The 22,498-nt window shown below is 41.1% G+C and overlaps 2 protein-coding genes across 11 annotated transcripts in view; one reads left to right on the top strand and one right to left on the bottom strand.

Moving 5' to 3' along the window:
- Window positions 1-17,233, bottom strand: part of LOC118368135 (melanoma inhibitory activity protein 2-like) — a 26,275-nt gene extending 9,042 nt beyond the window's left edge. For 2 of the 9 annotated variants that reach the window (XM_035751934.2, XM_035751937.2), the window contains exons 1-17: window positions 17,060-17,233; window positions 16,828-16,961; window positions 16,642-16,728; window positions 11,695-16,495; window positions 11,380-11,511; window positions 11,121-11,236; window positions 9,393-9,524; window positions 9,173-9,283; window positions 8,955-9,026; window positions 8,691-8,801; window positions 8,470-8,541; window positions 8,231-8,335; window positions 7,839-7,961; window positions 6,429-6,537; window positions 4,352-4,398; window positions 4,166-4,256; window positions 3,404-3,542 (exon numbers count right to left, since the gene is read on the bottom strand). In XM_035751934.2, coding sequence (XP_035607827.1) covers window positions 3,404-3,542; window positions 4,166-4,256; window positions 4,352-4,398; window positions 6,429-6,537; window positions 7,839-7,961; window positions 8,231-8,335; window positions 8,470-8,541; window positions 8,691-8,801; window positions 8,955-9,026; window positions 9,173-9,283; window positions 9,393-9,524; window positions 11,121-11,236; window positions 11,380-11,511; window positions 11,695-16,495; window positions 16,642-16,728; window positions 16,828-16,961; window positions 17,060-17,168 — 6,491 coding nt within the window. In that variant the 5' untranslated portion in view covers window positions 17,169-17,233. Of the gene's footprint in view, window positions 1-3,403; window positions 3,543-4,165; window positions 4,257-4,351; window positions 4,399-6,428; window positions 6,538-7,838; window positions 7,962-8,230; window positions 8,336-8,469; window positions 8,542-8,690; window positions 8,802-8,954; window positions 9,027-9,172; window positions 9,284-9,392; window positions 9,525-9,957; window positions 10,190-10,693; window positions 10,813-11,120; window positions 11,237-11,379; window positions 11,512-11,694; window positions 16,496-16,641; window positions 16,729-16,827; window positions 16,962-17,059 lie in introns of those variants that run through there. The other 7 variants (XM_035751935.2, XM_035751938.2, XM_035751939.2 and 4 more) reach the window with 7 other exon arrangements.
- gemin2 (gem (nuclear organelle) associated protein 2) lies at window positions 16,967-22,498 on the top strand. Of its 2 annotated transcripts, none has more exons than XM_052496686.1 (11): window positions 16,967-16,985; window positions 17,885-18,007; window positions 18,111-18,195; window positions 18,306-18,395; window positions 18,489-18,548; window positions 18,639-18,752; window positions 21,310-21,354; window positions 21,477-21,545; window positions 21,802-21,912; window positions 22,056-22,114; window positions 22,226-22,498. In XM_052496686.1, the coding sequence occupies exons 2-11, from the start codon at window positions 17,886-17,888 to the stop codon at window positions 22,263-22,265; spliced, it is 795 nt and encodes a 264-aa protein (XP_052352646.1). In that variant the 5' UTR covers window positions 16,967-16,985; window position 17,885; the 3' UTR covers window positions 22,266-22,498. The 2 variants fall into 2 exon arrangements, with proteins under 2 accessions (XP_052352646.1, XP_035607838.1); XM_035751945.2 differs by lacking the exon at window positions 16,967-16,985 and adding an exon at window positions 17,629-17,797.

Here is a 22,498-nt window from a genome sequence, read left to right as displayed (position 1 = left end):
ATGGCAACTGCACTGCCCACAACAGCAAGGCTCTCCAGAGGGTGGTGCAATCTGCCCAACGCATTACCGGGGGCAAACTACCCGACCTCCAGGACACCTACAGCACCCAAAGTCAGATTTATTTCACCTTTAGGTGGCTAGTTGAGAACAAGTTCTCATTTACAACTGCGACCTGGCCAAGATAAAGCAAACCAGTGTGGCAAACACAGAGTTACACATGGAATAAACAAACAGTCAGTAATACAATAGAAAAAGTATATATACAGCGTGTGCAAATGAGGTAGGATGAGGGAGGAAAGGCAATAAACAGGCCATAGTGGCAAAATAATTACCTTATACCAATTAAACACTGGAGTGATAGATGAAATGGTGTGCAATGGTGCAAAATAAATAAAATAACCGTATGGGGATGAGGTAGTGAGGATGGGCTATTTACAGATGGGCTGTGTACAGGTGCAGTGATCTGTGAGCTGCTCTGAATGCTGGTGCTTAAAGTTAGTGAGGGAGATATGAGTCTCCAGATTCAGTGATTTTTGCAGTTAGTTCTAGTCATTGACAGCAGAGAACTGGAAGGAAAGGCTGTGGTCCTTCTGTAGCTCAGTTGGTAGAGCATGGCGCTTGTAACGCCAGGGTAGTGGGTTCGATTCCCGGGACCACCCATACGTAGAATGTATGCACACATGACTGTAAGTCGCTTTGGATAAAAGCGTCCGCTAAATGGCATATATCATATCATATCAAAGGCGGCCAAAGTAGGAATTGCCTTTGGGTGTGACCAGTGAAATATACCTGCTGGAGCGTGTGCTACTGGTGGGTGCTGCTATGGTGACCAGTGAGCTGAGATAAGGCGGTGCTTTACCTAGCAAAGACTTATAGATGACCTGGAGCCAGTGAGTTTGGCGACAAACATGAAGCAAGGGCCAGCCAACGAGCGCATACAGGTCGCAGTGGTGGGTAGTATATGGGGCTTTTGTGACAAAACGGATGGCACTGTGTTAGACTGCATCCAATTTGCTGAGTAGAGTGTTGAAGGCTATTTTGTAAATGACACCTCTGAAGTCAAGGATCGGTAGGATGGTCAGTTTCACGGGGGTATGTTTGGCAGCATGAGTGAAGGATGCTTTGTTGCAAAATTAGAAGCCGAATCTAAATAAAAATGTTGGATTGGAGATGCTTAATGCGAGTCTGGAAGGAGAGTTTACAGTCTAACCAGACACCTAGGTATTTGTCCACATATTCAGAAACGTCCACAAGTCAGAAACGTCCAGAGTAGTGATGCTGGACGGGCGGGCAGCGATCGGTTGAAGAGCATGCATTTAGTTTTACTTGCATTTAAGAGCAGTTGGAGGCCACGGAAGGAAAGTTGTATGGCATCGAATCTCGTCTGGAGGCTAGTTAACAGTGTCCAAAGAAGGGCCAGAAGTATACAGAATGGTGTCGTCTGCGTAGAGATGGATCAGAGAATCACCAGCAGCAAGAGTGACATCATTGATGTATACAGAGAAGAGAGTCGGCCCGAGAATTTAACCCTGTGGCACCCCCATAGAGACTGCCAGAGGTCCAGACAACAGGCCCTCCAATTTGACACACTGAACTCTAATCATAAAGTAGTTGGTGAACCAGGCGAGGCAGTCATTTGAGAAACCAAGGCGATTGAGACTGCCGATAAGAATGTGGTGATTGACAGAGTCAAAAGCCTTGGCCAGGTCGATGAATACAGCTGCATAGTATTGTCTCTTATCGATGGCGGTTATAATATCGTTTAGGACCTTGAGCGCGGCGGAGGTACCCCCATGACCAGCTCAGAAACCAGATTGCATAGCGGAGAAGGGATGGTGGGATTTCTTAACTTGGCTTTCGAAGACCTTAGAAAAGGCAGGGTAGGTTAGATGTAGGTCTGTAGCAGTTTGGGTCTAGAGTGTCTCCCCTTCGAAGAGGGGGATGACCGTGGCAGCTTTCCAATCTTTGGGGATCTCAGATGATATACGAAAGAGAGGTTGAACAGGCTAGTAATAGGGGTTGCAACAATTTCAGCAGATAATTTTAGAAAGAGAGGGTCCAGATTGTCTAGCCAGCTGATTTGTAGGGGTCCAGATTTTGCAGCTCTTTCAGAACATCAGCTATCTGGATTTGGGTGAAGGAGAAATGTGGGAGGCTTGGGCAAGAGGCTGTGGGGGGTGCAGGGCTGTTTTGACCGGGGTAGGGTAGCCAGGTGGAAAGCATGGCCAGCTGTAGAAAAATGCTTATTGAAATTCTCAATTATTGTGGATTTATCAGTGGTGACAGTGTTTCCTAGCCTCAGTGCAGTGGGCAGCTGGAGGAGGTGCTCTTATTCTCCATGGACTTTACAGTGTCCCAGAACTTTTTATATTGTCCCAGAACTTGTCTATTGCTTTCCATACTGCCTGTGTATATTGTTTCCTAAGTTCCCTGAAAAGTTGCATATCGTGGGGGCTATTCGATGCTAATGCAGTACGCCACAGGATGTTTTTGTGCTAGTCAAGGGCAGTCAGGTCTGGAGTGAACCAAGGGCTATATCGGTTTCTTGGTTCTACATTTTTGAACGGGGAGTAAGGAAGGCCAAAAATATCATCAAGGACATCAACCACCCGAAGCCACTGCCCGTTCACCCCGCTATCATCCAGAGGGCGAGGTCAGTACAGGTGCATCAAAGCTGGGACCGAGAGACTGAAAAACAGCTTCTAACAGCCATTACTAGCACATTAGAGACTGCTGCCTATAGGCATAGACTAGGAATCACTGGTCACTTTAAGGAATGGAACACTAGTCACTTGAATAATGTTTTACATATCTAGCATTACACATCTCATATATACAGTGGGGCAAAAAAGTATTGTCAGCCACCAATTGTGTAAGTTCTCCCACTTAAAAAGATGAGGCCTATAATTTTCATCATAGGTACACTTCAACTATGACAGACAAAATGAGAAGAAAAAAAATCCAGAAAATCACATCTCATCTTTTTAAGTGGGAGAACTTGCACAATTGGTGGCTGACAATATTTTTTTGCCCCACTGTATTCTATACTATTCTACGGTATCTTAGACACTTAATTCTTATACATCTTGCATTACTCATCTCATATGTATATACTGTTTTTCTATACTATTCTACTGTATCCGTTCAGCTCTGACGTCGCTCGTCCATATGTATATAGTCTTAATTCATTCCTACTTAGATGTGTGTATATGTTGTGTAATTTCTTTTATATTACTTGTTAGATATTACTGCACTGTCAGAGATAGAAGCACAAGAATTGCGCTACATCCGCAATAACATCTGCCAGTCACGTGTATGTGATCAATAAAATGTTATTTGATTTGAATGTTTATAGATGAAGCTGTGCATTTGGGTGAGCGTTGGTGTGGCTCCCGTACAGTACCTGTGTAGTTTGAGCTCATTCTCCTGGTACATCTCTGTCATGATCTGCAGTTTCTGCTGGAGTGTCTGCACCTGGCCCGTGTACTTCTCACTGTCTGTCTGCAGAGAGGCCTTCTCATTCTCCAGTTTCTTAATCCCCTCTGCAACACAACAGTAAAGCTGTTAAGTCCAGGTCTAGGCTCAAAGGGATACTTTGGGATTTTGGTAATGAGGCCCTTTAAATCAACTTCCCCAAAGTCAGATGAACTTGTGGATACCAGTTTTATGTAATCTCTGTCCAGTATGAAGGAAGTTAGAAGTAGTTTCACGACCCAATGCTAACTAGCTTTGGTGCAATAACTGGAAGTCTATCGGTATCTACTAGTAATGCTAAGTATCCATTTAAACTGTGTCTGGGAAACCGACCATGTCTTTACATCTTGATTATTCCCAAAACACCCTCGCTTTTCTTGAACTAACCCAAGTATTTGGCTTTTCTTACTTGCACTGACTTTGCTAAATAGCTACTTCATTGAGGAAAAACATTTACTTACTATGACTGCGATGTGGTTCTCACCTATCTTAATATTAATGCACTAACTGTAAGTCGCTCTGGATAACAGCATCTGCTAAATGACCAAAATGTAAAAATGGTCTGTTATCATGAAAACAGCTATTGAAGCGTCTTTCAATAGAACTACATTTATATACATTATAAAACAAACGTTTTGTTACCCACCGTGATCAGAGGAATTACTATTGAACAGCTGACTACTCTGCTTACCTTGGAGGTCCTCCTTGGCCTTGACTTCATCTGCTAGCTTAGCAAACACCCTGTCCTTGTCTTCATCCACCGACTTCAAGTCTGCATTCATCTAAAGAGAAGGGAAAAAAAGTCTCATATCTTCCATTTATCGCTGATAAGAGTTGTTTTTAAGCCATAATTTCAGTTGTTGAAGAGAAGACATACCTTGGCTGCATGAATGAGTTTCTGTATTCTTCGTCGTTGATCGTTATCTGTGGACCAAAAAACACAAACAAATAAGCCAAAAATAGCCTCCAACACTCTACTCAGCAAATTGGATGCAGTCTAACACAGTGCCATCCGTTTTGTCACCAAAGCCCCATATACTACCCACCACTGCAACCTGTATGCTCTCGTTGGCCGGCCCTCACATCAGATTCGTCACCAAACCCACTGGCTCCAGGTCATCTACAAGTCTTTGCTAGGTAAAGCCCGCTCTTATCTCAGCTCACTGGTCACCATAGCAGCACCCACCTGTAGCACGCGCTCCAGCAGGTATATTTCACTGGTCACCATTGTCATGACTGTCCTGATCAGGTCAGGTTACAGGAGACCACAACCCTACAGATTCTCTCTCAACCCCAACAGAGTAGGAGAGATCTAGGGGTCTGAAGATGTGGGGTTTTTATGACCCCTCACGCCCCTGGTAAATCTTAGGCCACAGACAAATTCCTTTTGTCCTGTTACTATGGAGAACCTTAACCATGAAATAAAGGGACTTTGGAACAATGGTTTCCATCAGCCACAATGGTGGTCATGACGATAGATGGAATATGAAAATGTCATTTTTGTTTTGTTATTAATAGGTGACGTTATTACGAAAACATTGTAACGTCAACAGTTTACCTAGTATGTTTGATGTTAATACATTTTACGTTGTATGGAAAATGTCCAAATCAAAGAGAATGTTTTGGTAATGATTAAATGTGAAGTTAATTGTCTAAAATTGGATTTGAGTCAAATCTAGACCTTGCCTCTTAACTTGGTACGCCCAGAGAATTGCCCTAAAGGCGGTTACGCCCACTTCTGACCCGAGGGTATAAAACCTGTGAGTGAAGAATTTACAGATAAGGCTAAGTGACCCAAGGTCTAAAAAGTCAACGAACCCAAAACAAGTTTGAAGACAAATAAATATTTTTCTACCCAAGCTACGGATGAGTAGCTGTGTCTAAGAGGGTGAATTCAAGTCGAACCACCTAGCCTCCACCTCCCATCGAATCATGTCATCTACACTGTTTCATTCCTACGCTGTGAGCGCTGAGCTGTCTGTCCTCAGAAGAGCCCTTCCAGAACAAGGGTGAGGGAACAGACTCCTAAGCCAAAAGGACACTGACATCGTGAGGATGACCAGAGTTGCACCGGAGAAGTGAGTCAATGAGCAGCCAGGACGGTCCACGCGGAGAATCCACGGAATTACATCATTATATTCTGACCCATAAGAGCGGCAGTTGGCAAGGCTAAGAATAAGCATAGTTGACTAATTCACCCAAATGTATAGGTCTCTCGTGTACTTTATTTTTCGCTCTCTTTTAAATCCCCATTTTGGGTAACACGCGCCATAGTGTGTTGGCCCGTTATACTAAGTCCTAATCAATATCCCATGGTGCCCAAGGTTAATGAGTTAATAATCGCTTGATTCAGTTAATCACGCAATTAGAAACCTTTAATCATTCGATGAGCAGTCGTCACATTAACTAATACAATGTCACGATACCTCCAAAGCCAATTCCTCCTTTCCTTACAGTTCTCTGCTGACACTGACTTGAACGAATTACAAAAATCACTGAAGCTGGAGACTCATATCTCCCTCACTAACTTTAAGCATCAGCTGTCAGAGCAGCTCACAGATCATTGACCTGTACATAGTCCATCTGTAAATATCCCATCAAACTACCTCATCCCCATACTGTTATTTATTTTGCACCCAGTATCACTACTTGCACATTTCTCTTCTGCACATCTATCACTCCAGTGTTTCATTTCTAAATTGTAATTACTTCGCCACTACAGCCTATTTATTGCCTTACCTCATTTGCACACACTGTACATAGATTTTTTTATATTGTGTTATTGACTATACGTTTGTTTATTCCATGTGTAACTCTGTTGTTTATGTCGCACTGCCTTCATTTATCTTGGCCAGGTTGCAGTTGTAAATGAGAACTTGTTCTCAACTGGCCTACCTGGTTAAATAAAAATAAATAAAATGGGGTCAGCCTTGTGTATATCAAGAGAATCTCACCTTGTCCTTCATTCTCTGTCCCTTGTGTCCCACTCCTCTCCTCTCTGTTGGCGCCGTCCTCCAGCACTGAGTCCCAGTCCTTCATCTTCAACAGGCAGTCTGTCAAGGACTGATGGAGAGAGAAGGCTTTACCACTCAAACTTTATTTTAGTCTTGAGAACTTTGTGTGTTGTATACTTGCAACAGAACACACACACTACATGTCCAAAAGCACTTTGACACCTGCTTGTTGAACACCTCATTCCAAAATCATGGGCATTAACGTGGAGTTGGTCCCCCCCTTTGCTGCTCTGACAGCCTCCACTCTTGTTTCAATTCATCCAAAATGTGTTTGATGGGATTGAGGTTAGGGCGCTGTACAGGCCAGTAAAGTTCTTCCACACTGATCTTGACAAACCATTTCTGTATGGACCTCACTTTGTGCATTATGCTGGACAGGAAAGGGCCCCAAACTGTTGCCACAAAGATGGAAGCATAGAATTGTCTACAATGTCATTGTATGCTGTCGTATTAAGATTTCCCGTCACTGGAACTAAGGGGCCTAACCAGAACCATGAAAAACAGCCCCAAACCCAGATTCGTATGTCAGATTGCCAGATGGTGAAGCGTGATTCATCACTCCAGATAACACGTTTCCACTGTTCCAGAGTCAAATAGCGGCAAGCTTTACACCACTCCAGCCAACACTTGGCATTGCGGATAGTGATCTTAGGCTTGTGTGTTATTGTGCTGACGTTGAGTCCAGAGGCAGCTTGGAACTTGGTTGAGAGTGTTGAAGCCGAGGACAGACCATCTTTTACACGCTAAGCAATTCAGTGGTCCCTTTCTGTGAGCTTGTGTGGCCTGCCACTTGCTCCTAGATGTTTCCACTTCACAATAACAGAGCTTACCGGGGGAGCTCTAGCAAGGCAGAAATTTGACTTACTGACTTGTTGGAAAGGTGCTATCCTATGACAGTGCCACATTGGAAGTCACTAAGCTCTTCAGTAAGGCCATTCTACTGCCAATGTTTGTCGATGGAGATTGCATGGCTGTGCATTCGATTTTATACACCTGTCAGCAACAGGTGTGGCTGAAATAGCCAAATCCACTAATTCAAAAGGGGTGTCCAAATACATTTGCGCGCGCATATATATATATATATATATATACACACCACACACAACAAAACACAGTACATACAAATTATAATTAAATAACAAGCAATAAAGGATTTCCATTATGAAGATTATCATAGCCTCAAATAGGTTGAGCCATTTAGGGTGTTTAACTTATGGTCAGTTGAAACCCCAAGTAATCTTCATAGTGGGTGTTGACTGGTTTTTCCAGTACAGGGCACAGTACACAAATATTTGTTTTAGACAGCTTACTGCATGTGGTTTTTGCCAGTGCATTAATATGAATGCAAACCTTGATGCGCTCATCTTTGTTGGTAGCATCCTGCAGCATTCCAGTGTAGGAGCTCTCACACATCCGCATCTCCTCCTCCAGCTCACTCATCCGCTCCCCCCAGCCCTCTGCCTCCTGGACCAGCTGTGGGAAGAGGGGAGAGGGTGAGGACCCCACCAGACTATAGGACTCTTTCTGCTTTCTGTTCAGGACAACCCATACAGGCTCTTTGTGTAACAAGAAACTTCAAATGCTTTGTTTTGCATTAATGGCAACAAAGGCTGATATGGAACTGGAGTATACACCACTATTAGTGACAGAGCCACCCACATAGATACTGTATCTATGGCTCTGATTTGTGAATAGGCCTAGATATAGATGAAAATTGACATTTTAGATGTCAGTTTACATACCTGGCCATTTTTCTCCTGGAGCAACACCTTCTCTTCTTTTGCTGCCTCCAGATTATTCTGATTCCTTTCACTGTTCATGTCAAATATTTTCAGGGTTGTCTGTGCCTGAAATTATAACAGAATGAGTTACATCTAACCTGGCTCTGACTGTGTCAGATTTCAAATGCATTATGGGAAGGAATTACAATTAACATTTTGTTCATAATATATAACATTGTAATGGGGACATCAGACTTTACCTGTTCTGTCTGGGACTTGAGGTCCCTGGTTTCTTCTTCTAAGGTTTTCAAGGTTTCCTGCATATCTGCAATCTGAAGAATTGCACACAACACCATATCTCAAAAACAAACTGAAATATGAGAGCAAAGAGGAAAATAATAACAATAGCTGAAACATGTCAAAGCATAAACATCAAAACACAGAAAAAGGGGATGAGAAAAAAGTCTTAAGTCAAACGCACTGTCTCCTCCTGCTGCAACCTCCTCGCTCTTTGGATATTCAGGTCCTCCTTTAACTTTTCTATATCATTTCCAAGCTGTGTATTTGACTGTTTCAGCCTCTGGGACATCACCTGAGGAGGACACCATTATAGTTTTACTGGGACTTGAAAGTCGCATGCACACCAAGTCCTTTTATACGACTTGGCAGTGTTATTTAGCTGTGATATATGGGAATGTCTCTTCAGTATTGAGAACAATCATACCATGTAGTATCTCTGTCTTACCTCCAGATTCTCTCTCTCTGCGACATGAGCCAAAACACCACTATTCCGCAGGGAAGTTTCCAGTTCTTCATACTGAAAAGGTACATAAATAAACAAACAGTAGCAAAGGCATTCATAACACACAGGTCCATACAAAACATGTAATTTCAAAGGGAATTGCATTGAATAGTTTGAAAATCTAGTCAGTCACACAAAGGTTTATTTGACATAGGCCTCACATTTCGTTGAACCTCACTCAAAGTCTCAAGGACTTTGCACTTTTCATCTAATAGTTCAGCCACCTTCAGGCCCATCCGCCTCTCTTTGCTTGAATACAGTCTGCTCTTTATCTGTGGAAACAATGGAACAATTGTGAGCTTGGTCACTCTCCAATCAAAATAAAGAACGTGGTTGTTCATCCCTATACTTGCATGCTGATAATAATATCAGACAACTTACACATTGGTAGAACCTGCAGCTGAACAATAGGAGGGTGCCCAACCCTAGTAAGGCAGTGACGATGACCGCTTCCCATGGCAGTCCATACAGGTCAGGACCTGGCTTTATGTCATCAGGAAGGGATGACAGGACCTAGGTAGGAAACAAAATTAATAATAATACTAATTTTGAAAAAGTATCAACCAAATCAGAGAAATGACTTATTATCATTATAGAGCTGCTATAGATTTTTGTTTCAGGCCCTGGATTGTGGATACATGACAATTCAAACGTAAAGTGATTGTCAATGCTTTTAGGAGCATCAACACGCTAACTAGCTAGCCAGCTACTTAGATAGATAGCTAACTACAACCGTTAGCTAGTTATCTAGCTAAGTATTTAGCTAGCTTACCAGGCAACAGTGCTCTCATAACCAACAAGACACGAGACATTGGCTAGATAAGCCTTTTCTGACGAATTAAATGATGTAGTAACGTTAGTTGGCTGGCTTGCTTGATAACACCAGTTGATGTTTTTAGCAGTGATGGGTCCAAGTTAATGTAAGATATAATGACACGTGACTCACATCGTTCGCTTTCTCCAAGGCAATAGTGTAATAGGTCCTTGCTGTCATTTTGAAATCAGTCACTTGAGTAGCGACTGTCTCGCCACTTGTTTGATCTTCCATTTGTCGAATATTTCATTTAAATATTATTTTCAGGATTATTTTAGCTAACATTGAAAAAACGAATGCTCAGCTGTTACTTGGACCTGATAGTAGTAGCGGGTAACGTCATGACGCTGAAACGTACGGTGGAGGTTGTTGCTATTTTATGCACGCCAAAATCACTTAAACGACTCACTTTCGGTTATTTTTTCCTAAAACGAATATTTATTGATTTATATAATTGTAATCCTACACAATAATATATGTTATCTGACTTTTCAATCAAAATAGTTATTTGTAATTGTTACAACACTCCCACTTCCTGCCTAACGTTGAGTTGGTATATTCTCAACGTCACCAATCGTAGAACGCCACACTGGCAGACTGAGGCGTATTTAAAGTAACACTGAACCTGACGAAACATGCAAATTGTGGGAAAACAACACATATTAGTCAACCTCCATCCCTATTCTTAAATAGTCAAGGAAAAATTGACCTTTTTCTCCAGCTGAGACAGATTGTCACCAAAGTCCCTCTGCTGTCAACTGCCTTGCCCTATCAGAGTAGGCCAAGTTGTTGTTGTTGGTTGGGTGTTGACCTTTCCTGTAGCTTTTCAGTGCTGTCCCCAGTGTCCAAAACACTACCCTTTACTCACCTGGTCAACATCCTGAACCTCCATTTGTATTCTCAATTTAAAGTCCTCATGTTATTATTGCATTACCATAGTGCGGGGAAAAGCCTTGTCACCGAAGCCAGAGCCAACTACAACTCTTCAAAGTGTTGGATGACTCATAGGGGTAGTGCAGATGACATGTTGCATACCAGAGACACATACCAGAGGTTTTAAAGGACCAGCTTTTCCAGCTATCTAGTCAATGATTATTGTCATGTGTGTATTGTGCTGTATTTGTCTAAGTCCAATGCCACAACCGAAGTTCCCTATCATGGAAAAATATGACATTCTATTGAGGATGATGGAGACATCCATAGTGCAGTCCAATCATTTTAAATGTATGGGCTGTTTAGCTAATTTCATCTCAACAGATTACAAGGGGGATATAGTAGTCATATAACTTTCTTACCTGTACAGTGAGCCATTTTAGAAGAGCCTTAACTGTCAGCATATGAGCAACAGCATCACCAGTGACTTGACGTGCAGAAGAAAAAAGATATTCCATCACTGCAGGCTCAGGTTTATCTGTTAAATATATTTAAAAGGTATACATAACACAATAGTGAGTGTCATAATAATTGATCATATATTTTTACCAGCCACAGATGGAACTATTTTCATCTATATAATTAGTATGTTATTTTTAAGAATGGACATAAATGCATTACATTTGTCTGTTAGTGTTGGGGTTTGGATGTCTCCCTCCCCAGATAAATATACTCCTTTCAGGTTGGTTAGGTCTTCGTTTTCATTGTGAGTGAAACAATCGTCATTGATGCAGTTTGTCTTGTCTGTTTCTGCTGGATAACATATAGACATTATGATACCAAATCATTTAAAAAACATGTAAGACCTTGTCAATAAATGGTTGTCAGATATAACACTTTGACAACTGCTAACCTTTTCAATATTGACATGCAAAAGACATGGAAGAGACATGCAACCAAAATCAATAAATGTTTCTCATACTACTTGAGTAGTACCTTGATTGTCTTTTATACTGACAGGTGCTTTCACTTGGGTGAATCTGTTTTTTATGTTTGACAAGAGTATTTCTAGTTTTCGTAATGACACAAATTTTCTGGATTGGTCTTCATCCTCCAGTACTCCACCAGATGGAGTTTTTGTCTCATCAATGTGATACTGCAGGAGCATTTCAAAGTCTGATATAATAGCTAGGTCATTATCACCATCTTGGCCATCAGTAAAAGTCTCTGAGCTTCCTAGGCTGTAGTCAAGCCACAGGAATTTATGCTTCCCAAACATGTCCAACAAAGTAGTTATTTCATCTGTGCTGATTTGCTTTTGGATATTCTTGTATTCTTTCAAAAATGCTGTAGCTTTCATCGAGTCTTCTACTGTGGTTGACTGAGACTGTGGTTCTGGTTCATGGAGGTCCAGGTAAGGAAGATCAGGTGGGGGTTCTTGTTCCTCCTCTTCTTGCCCCTTTGGTTCTGGGTCTTCTAAGTCTTTGGAGTCAGTGCTTGGGATCAAAAAGTCCATTGCATTTTCAAAGAAACTCCTAGTACCCTTGTTGACTGATGTGTCTGTAATTTCCTCTTGGGGGGGCCCTACTGAATACTGGTCAGATGGCATGTCTTGATTTTCAAGGGGTTCACTGTGAGAAGTTGATTTGTTCACAAATTCTTCTTGAGTGGGGTCTAGGCCTACTATCTGATCTGATGGCATGTCTTGCTTTTCAGGGGGTTCGCTGTGAGAAGTGGAAGTCTCACCCTCTCTTTCACCATTGTGAATAGATTCAATATCCCTATAACTGATTTTCTCAAAATCAACCTTCTCAATAACGTCCACGTTTTCAAAATCCTGCTGCCTATCTTCATCACTAATTGTGCTCTTTACATCTGTTGCTTCTTGATAATTAGACCAACTGTCTGAGAGGAAATTCTCACCTGAATACAATGTATCATGGTCTATTGTTCTCTCTGATTGAGTAATGACATCATAAGCTTCATCAGTGGGGGAAAGCTGACTAACTGCATGTGACTGATCAAAGCTATTTCGTCCATCATTGGTTTCCCTATCCTGTAGGCCTAATTCCTGTGCTCTCTCGTTTTCTAGAGTGATCTCATTATACAATCCTTTGGTCCCTTTTGAATGTACTTCCTGGCTACTGACTGATGAGATGTGATTCCTGTCATCTAGCGGCAGATTATTGTCCTCAATTGCTGTCGTCTGGTCACTCGTCATCCCAGATCTATCATTCGGGACGTTTTTCTCATCACTGTCTTTTTGAGATTCATGGGACTCCCTGTGGACATGAATGAAATCTTCTACTGACATGTTTTCTGTGTCTGCCTCCTCAAGGATTTCTGTCTGTCGTTGTTCATTTCCAATTTCTGTCTCAGGGGGAACTAGCTCTGAGCTGTCAGGATACATTTCAATTTTAGCATCAGGTTCGGAACTGCTCTGTGTATTTTCAAAGACATGTGTAGGGAGAATTGCTTGATCCCCATGGTCTCTCTCAACTTCAACTATTTTCCCTGGTTCTATCCCCTCTGTCTCAGTAACTTCTTTAGTTGAATCTGCTTCCTCTCTCTCAGATGCTTTGTCCACAATATAACGTCCCCCATCATCATTACCTTTATTAGATAGAAGATTGTTACTTGTAGTGTCAGCATTTCGTATAGTTGAGTCTAACACTGGGTCAAGGGTAATGTTTATCATCCCTATGTTATCTACAGGATCGGCCTCAACGTGCCACTCCTTGAAATGATCAGAGGAGGAAAATTCCTCTTGATCAACAACTTCCATTACATTGGAATTACTTTCCTCATAGTTAGAAGATAACCAGTCTTTCAGCAAAACTGAATCTATGTCTCCAAAATGAACATTCTTATCTGGCACCTCTAATGTATTCTCATTCTTGTCCTTACTTTCCTCATCCCCACTTGAGGTAATCAAATGATGTATTTCCTCTCCTGATACATTTTCAATGACTGGATCAACTCTGACCGGTTCAACTAAAGATAAGTTCAGGATAAGTTCAGCTATGTGAGGGTCCTGGGCATCATGCAGATGGGGGTCAGGTGTCTGTGTGACCTCCTCCAGCACTGAAGCATCCTCTGTACCTGGCATGCTTGTCTGACTATATAGCATCCCTACTCTGTCCCCATTGTCCTCTTCTGCTGGGCTCTGAGGCACTAGAATACTGTCGTCTCCTTTCTGATTGGAGGATACCACTTCAATACCTGTAGTGTCAATGTCAATGTCCTCCACCTCATCATGCATTACAGATGTATCCTCTGATACATTAGGTAGCTCCTCTGTCAGTGTTTCTGCTTTTGTCTGAATAGGAATCGAATCAGAGAGATTTGGAATCCCTGATCCTTCTAAAGCATCCTGACCAACTGAATGATCAGTCTCAACATCATCCAGGCTATTTTCAGCAAGGTCAGCAGCAGGACTCTCTTGATGGTGATTAAGGGCATTCTCATCACTATCATGCAAAAGCGCTTCGGGGAGCACAGTTGATATTTTCACATCCTCTTCATTGTCTGGTTTGGGGTCCGACACTAATTGCTTTGGCTCTACACCTCCTTGGGAACTGACAGGTTCATTAGTAGTGACATCATCTAGCTCTAATCTACCTGCAGAATCGTGCTCATCATTTTCATTGATCTCAGCTATAGAATTTTCACGATCATCTTCAAGATTCACTATTCCGGTTGTGTCCTGTAATTGAGGGTTGTGGGACAAAGACATATACTTGCTATTTCCAAGTAGCTGTTTGAATGCCTCCAGCATTTCATTACTGTCATCTGTATGATTTCTGTCATTTAGCGGCAGATTACTGTCCTCATTTGCTGTCGTCTGGTCATCCGTCATCCCAGATCTATCATTCAGGACGTTTTTCTCGTCACTGTCTTTTTGAGATTCATGGGACACCCAGTGGACATGAATGAAATCTTCCACTAACATGTTTTCTGTGTCTGCCTCCTCAAGGATTTCTGTCTGTCTCTGTTCATTTCCTGTTACTGTCTCAGGGGGAACTAGATCTGAGCTGTCAGGATACATTTCAATTTTAGCATTGGGTCCGGAATTGCTCTGTGTATATTCAAAGACATGTGTAGAGAAAGTAGCTTCATCCCCGTGGTCTCTCTCAACTTCAACTATTTTCTTTTGTTCTATCCCCTCTGTCTCAGTAACTTCATTAGTTGACTCTGCTTCCTCTCTCTCAGATGCTTTGTCCACAATATAACGTCCCCCATCATCATTACCTTTATCAGATAGAAGATTGTTACTTGTAGCGTCAGCATTTAGTATAGTTGAGTCTAACACTGGGTCAAGGATAATGTTTATAAACCCTGTGTTATCTATGGGATCGGTCTCAACGTGCCACTTCTTGGAATGATCAGAGGAGGGAAATTCCTCTTGATCAACAACTTCCATCTCAGCTATAGCTTTTTCAGGATCAACTTCAAGATTCACTATTCCGTCTGTGTCTTGTAATTGAGGGTCGTGGGACAAAGACATATACTTGCTAGTTTCAAGTATTTTATTGGCACTCTGAACCGTATCTATATCTAATGGAGGGGGATGTGGAACCTCATTGCTGTCATTACCATCATTATCATCCTTCCTACCTACAGAAGCCTCAGTAGAATCATATGGGATAGCCGTCTGAGATGTAAGGGAGGTCTCTGTATCTCCATCTGCTTCTGCCGGTTTTATATCTGTTACCTCATCACTTTGGGCATTTTTATCATTGTTAGTTGTATCGGCCTGAAACGGTGATACCAGAGTGTCAAACATGGATGAGAACACAGACTGTGACTCTGTTTCTGACTGAAGGCTGATATCTTTATCCTCTTCATCCTCAGCTATAAGTATATCCTCCTCCTCCTCCTCAACATAACCCTGTTCTCCATAAAGGCCTACAATATTGTTATAGATGCTACCATACCACCCTGCATCTTCCTCTTTTCTTAACTCACCATCTTCTTCCTGACTATGACGGTCCTCTTGGTTATAATCCTTAACAGGTTTTGAGGGGTGTGTCTCTGTTCTCTCTGCCTTCTTACCAGTGGTATCATCTCTCTGGTGCTCTGTTTCTTTTATTTGCTCCACTGTGGCATCATGATGAGACTGACTTGTGCCAAGGTCCTGTGGGTCTATTGTGCCTGTCGATTCATCTCTGCCTGCTGCTTCTATTATCTCTTCAACCTTATCCTGATTAGATTGACCAAAATGTAAGACATCTCTAATGCCAATATTCAGCCAGGAGTTAGAGGGTGGGGGTTGCTCCTCCACTTCCTTTTCAATGGGCTTCTCCTCCTCTGGAGCTTTTTGACCAAAACCAAAGGCGCTAGTCAGTCCATCTCCAAACCAGCCAGAGTTTTCATCATTTTTCTTCTCTTCCTTCAATTGGTTTGCGTCAATGTCCAAAGCAAGTTTCCTGCTCCTGAAAGACTCTTGTTCTGGGTTGTCTTCTTTGGGATTATCATCTGGGTTTTCACCACCTAAACTAAACCATCCAGTTACTGTAGAGCCAATCCACTGAGACCCATCTTGTTCGCGAGGTTCAGGTTTGGTATCATCAGAGAAGTCTTCCATTACGACCTGAATGGCATCTTTGTTTCCTGTTTCATCACTGCTCTGTGCAAAACTTTGGGACAGAAAGGCATCTTTGGAAGTTTTAGAATCCTGAGCATCATTGGCTGCGATTTCCTGAAATTCTGAAACTAGATTTTCTTCATTGTCCCACTCACTGGAGTCATTATCAATTAATGAGCCATACTCATCTATGCAGAAGAAGTCTTGTTTCTAAAAGGAACATAAGAGTACCTTTAATTAACAGAATGTGTTTAACAAAATAATTTAAAGCACTGCTTATTCACCCTTCAATGCACATGTATAACCATACATTAAATAGGCCTAAAATTCATAGAGTACTAAAGTGGAAAAATTACCTGTGTGGCCACTTCTTTCTCTGTGTTTGAATAAATTTCATCAACATTCACAACGTCTTTTGGGAAATAACCAAATTGTCTGTCAATCTGAAATACAGCATAGGGCACAAAAAATTATTGCATAACAAACATACAACAAAATATATGTCATTCAATGTGATTTCAGTGACAAAAAAAAACACTTACACTTCCTGCCCATAAATCATCTCTTTTGCCAGAGAGTTTGTGGTAAACAAATATCACATCCCCTTTTTTGAAGTTCAGAAATCTACAATCCTTTCCTCTGTGATCTCTTGTGGCCCTGACCCGACTCAGCAGGCCTATACACACAAAAGCCACATAAGGTAATGTATGAATAATTCATTTGTAATATGTGCTGCACATAACAAGAAAATAAATGGTTAGGCTATCTACTTACTTTCACATTCAGAGTCGCCACAAATTTTGAAGTCAGACAGCAATCCCCAAGTTAGAGTTGGAAAAAGGAAAATAGTAAATGTCCAAATGTATATCTGTGAAGCAGCCATATCGACCCTGGAAGTCCAGTCATGTAGAATGGTCCACAGTGAAACTGGGTAGTTAAAAAACTGTGGTGAAATGGTGTTCCAAGTTGAATAGTCATGTTGCGTTGAATTCCATTGTGCCAAATGAACATTGCCTTCAAGTTGTTGCGGTCACATCTCAACAAGTAAACATGTTTCAATGGCTAAATGAGGAGGGAATCAAGATACAAGGTAACTGAGGAGTAATGATTAACGTGGCAACAGTGCTTGCAACAAGAATGATTTAATTTACCAAGGCAAGGGCTGATCTATAAGCAATACAAACAATCAATGTTTATTGGAGAAGTATCTCCCTTCAGGTGATTTTAATTATTTGTACAGTAATTATGACGTTGTATATTTTGTTGTAAAAACAATATGTTATTGGTCATTATGTTGGAAAGCAACGCGTGGAAAATTATGTTGTAGACCTTGACCTGTGGAATTTGGAATGCCAAAATACACATGTGGCGTTATCTTTAAATCACCATGGCAACGGGCACATTCTAAACGCGTCATGATTCGCACTTGAAACAAAATGGCGTCAAAGTTTAATTTGATGTGAGACTTGTGTCCTTATCCAACAAAACAACCTTTATAACGTGATAACAGAGGTACAGTAGTAAATACAAGTGTCATTGGTTGCCTGTTAATCTAACAGTATATCAATCCGACACTGAGCAAATAATTTGGAGTTTCAGCATGAAATCCGACGTGGAGGAACTGATGCCCAGGCTTCTGCCTGTGGAAACATGCGACACTGGCGAAGACTTCAATCTAAACGAGCCTCCAAGAAATCCCCAGGAGTATTTGAGACAGGTTCAGTAAGTCCCGCATAGCACTGTCTTTTCATAGTTTTCACGCATATTCCCAGGAAACACGCATTCATGTAATAAAACAAATACGCTGCCTTTCTCTTTTTTCCAGATTAGAGGCGTCTCTCTGTCCTGATGTTGTGGTGGCGAAGATTGATCCAAAGAAATTGAGAAAGAAACAATCAGTGAACGTGTCGGTAAGTTTCACCATAAGGGTAGGCCACTGCCACAAATAAAATGTAACTAGAGAGACAGACAGTCTATCTGACTATGTATGTATAATTTCTTGTCAACTTTTATTTTGTAGCTCACAGGTTGCCAAGCTGCTCCTCAAGGATTTTCACCGAGTTTAAAATGGCAGCGACAGCAAGTCAGCAACTTCTCAGAAATAAGACAGGTAACTATAGATTATATTATCCCCTATACATTTAAATTTATTTGTCATGTTGGGTTGAAGTGAGTTATTCTGATCATGTTTTACTACTTGCAGAGTATCAGTAAGCATAGACAACACTGGAGTGGTCATGCATTGGATGACAATGTGTTAATGGTGATTATGATTTTTTGTTGTTGTTATTGGTAAAAGTGAATTGTAAAATACAACATACACTCTCTAACTATGTGTTTTGTCTATCTCCAGCCAAAACAGGATGCGGAGGAACAATGGAAAAAGTTCTGCTTGGGTGAAAATGTTTATTTGAACTCCCCTCCCATTGACCCTGGTGCTGAAGATCGAGCCCTTGATTATGTGAAGGTAATCTAGACCAGGTTTCTTAAACTATGGGTCCAGACCCAAAGCGGGCCCTGGGCATGTGAGCAGTGGGAGTTATGAGAATACATCTATAGTCTCACACTATTTTTTCTTAATTTTGGTCATGGGAGGACGATTTGGGTCATGGGAGGATGGTACATTTCTCATTTGGGGCTCGAGCTGAAAAAGTTTAAAGAGTAACTTTAATGAAAAAACATTTATTTAATTGAAAACCAGATGTTTTGGAGTATACTATAGTCATATGTCATTTATTGTCTTAATTTTTGACAGTTTGTTGCAAAAGTGAAATAGTTTAGCAGTAAATCTATCTCTTTCCCCATAGCGGTTCAACTCTACCATTGAAATCGTGATGTAGAGGCACCTTGAGAAGGTGCCTCTACGTCATGTCAAGGGAGGGTTTGGTATGAAATACATTTCCTTCTAGATGTGCTGGGTGGTCCCACCTCAAGGGAGGGGTTGGTATGAAATACACTCCCTTCAAGATGTGCTGGGGGGTTCCACTTCAAGGCTTACTATAAAAGCAGGTGAAAGTTAGCCTAATTTGACAATGGTCTTGCTATGTGGAGTGTGCCAATATATTTTGAATGATACTTCCATGACTAAACTACTGACCATACACCAAATTCAAAATGCAGTAAGGCACATTTCCGCACATGACCAAATGCAATGTTTTTGCTTACCATTTCATACACTGTGCTTTTACGAGAAAAAAACATGTAGGCTATGAGGATTATACATTTATATTCGTGTCTACATCCATCGTAACAAGAAATAGATGACAGTGGTGGTCATGTCAAAGTATTTGTTTTTTTTCCTCAGTTGTGATGACTGATTGGTGGTGCTCCTATGACACAGTTCAAATTGTATTTGTCACATGAGCTGAATACAACAGGTATTAACCAACAATGCAGTTCAAGAAATAGTAAAGAAAGTATTTACTAAATAAACTAAAGTAAAATATAAAATACAAAGTAACACAATAAAATAACAATACCGAGGCTATATTTTTTTAAACATAAAAAAATATATATTTAACCTTTATTTAACTAGGCAAGTCAGTTAAGAACAAATTCTTATTTCCAATGACGGACTACTCCGGCCAAATCCGGACAACACTGAGCCAATTGTGAGCCGCCCTACGGGACTCCCAATCACGGCCAGATGTGATACAGCCTGGAATCGAACCAGGTACTATAGTGACGCCTCTTGCCTTAGACCGCTGTGCCACTCGGGAGCCTATATACAGGGGGTACCGGTACTGAGTCAATGTGCAGGAGTACAGGTTAGTCGAGGTAATTTGTACATTTAGGTAGGGGTAAAGTGACTATGCATAGATAATAAACAGTGAGTAGCAGCAGTGTAAAATCATTTGATTAATTGTTCAGCAGTCTTATGGTATAAGCTGTTAAAGAGCCTTGGTGCTCTGGTACCGTTTGCTGTGCGGTAGCAGAGAGAACAGTCTATGGCTTGGTTGACTGGAGTCTTTGACAATTTTTCGGCCTTCCTCTGACGCCGCCAAGTAAATAGGTCCTGGATAGCAGGAAGCTTGGTCCCAGTGATGTACTGGGCCGTACGCACTACCTTCTGTAGCGCCTTGCGCTCGGATGCCTAACAGTTGCCATAGCAGGCGGTTATGCAACCGGTCAGGATGCTCTCAATGTGCAGCTGTAGAACTTTTTGAGGATCTGGAGACCCAAGCCAAATCTTTTCAGTCTCCTGAGGGGGGAAAGGTGTTGTGATGCCCTCTTCAAGACTGTTTTGGTGTGTTTGAACCATGATAGTTTGGCTCTTAGTTCAATAGTTGTGAGTTCTAATCCCACATTGGGCAGATATATATTTTTCTTTATATGCTTTATTTACAATATTCATACCGTGCCCACACTTCTAATTCTGAAAAGTGAATGCCTACCTGTGAGAGGCGTCGCCCTCGTAGTAGTTGTGGTCTTGGGTACTGTATAAAAACCTCATCTGTGAGTTAATTTTACAGTTGGATTAAATACTGCAATGCTGGTTGAATTGAATTGAGCCCCTAATTTTAATTTTCAAGGTGATGATTGCACTTTTCTTCCCAACACAATACTGAAATAAATGTGAGTTCACATTTCAACAAAAATAAATTACGCCCCATGGGGGATTCGAACTGACACCGCAAGTGGCAATATATGTTTGGAATTTAATGCCATAACACTGTAAGCTAACTGTCTAAAGCCATACACTATATGCTTGCATTCACATAATGCAGTTATTATGCTTTCGTGAGAAAATGTCTGGCTCCGGTACAATAATGTTTACCCACCCCAAAAAAGAATATCTATGAGCAATCCCCCTCCCCCACACACAACTTCTCATCTGAATGCATTTTATTTTTTATTATTTGAAGGTTTTGGGCAAATGCTGAAATTGGGATTGACAGTTCCCCTTTAAGAACCCCTGTTATAGTGGAAATATCTGACCATAGATAATATACATCATGTAAGATTTTTGTATAAAGAATTTTCCATTAATCATGCGTCTGATATTTAACCACTTGTTTCACCAGGTTGGTTTTCCACCTTTCCTTAGTATAGTGAGCAGATTAAATCAGGTGAGTGTTTTTACAGCAATGGCATGGCACTCACTGCAATCCTCCCTCATCAGTTGATGCTTCTAATCATGACTTCAATGACGGTACTTGTGTTTGACACTCAATTATATCTTCCCTACTAGGCCACAATCTCTGCAGTTTTGGAGTACTTGATAAACTGGTTTGAAGAGAGAGAGTTTGTCCCGCAGTTGGTAAGTTCAGTTTCTTTAATGTCATCAACACAATTTGGCATTTTTAATACTTTCCATGTTGGGGGTCAATTTCATATCTATTCGAGTAAATTCAGAAAGTAAACCCAATTCCAAATTGCCTCGAATGAAAAAGCATTGAAGAGAATTTGGAATTGACTTTGGAATTTCAGTTTACTTTCTGAATTGACTGGAATTTTAAATGGAATTGACCACAACCATGATGCTTTCATGGCTAATATGTGTTCAACTTCTCTAGGGAAGATGGCTGTATGCACTGCTGGCTTGCCTTGAGAAACCTCTTCTCCCTGAAGCACATTCCCAAATAAGACAGCTGGCCAGACGGAGTTCTGAAGTGCGGGCCAATCTGGTAGGATGATATAGTGGCTGGTATTAATGGATGTTGAGATGGGTAGAATTCAAATGTTCAAATACAGCAGATGGTCAAATGTTTGATAAGGATGAACAGGGTATGATAGTCATTCTTATTTTTTTCTTTCTTTACCATTACAGGAAAGCCAGGAAGATGAAAGGTTGTCTCCTCTAAACTTGATGATCTGCCTTGTTGCTAGGTAAACTACGTTATTTGACTTCACAAAAACTCACAGCCAGGAAAACTTGTCGTTTGATAATCATATATATATATACATATATATATATATATATTTTTTTTTTTTACATAGGTACTTTGATCAGAACGACTTGGCCGATAAGGAGGACTAAATGGGTTAATGTGGTGAAATCCACGATTTGAGGCTGAAACTGATCACACCATGAACTGTAGCGCTATGAACCCATCATCATGCTCAGATTTGGGATCCATGGGAAGTTGCACTGTGGTAATTTGTGAGGAAAATGTACCCAATAAATGGTGAAATTTGACAGTTTTTTTTCTATTATAGTTAGTATTCAACTTCTGCTATTGTTGGAATTAAATATAATGTTTGCTTTCACAA

Source organism: Oncorhynchus keta, chromosome 35 (genome assembly GCF_023373465.1).
Source record: "Oncorhynchus keta strain PuntledgeMale-10-30-2019 chromosome 35, Oket_V2, whole genome shotgun sequence".
NCBI classification, from domain to species: domain Eukaryota; kingdom Metazoa; phylum Chordata; class Actinopteri; order Salmoniformes; family Salmonidae; genus Oncorhynchus; species Oncorhynchus keta.
This window is presented reverse-complemented; position numbering and strand designations above follow the sequence as displayed.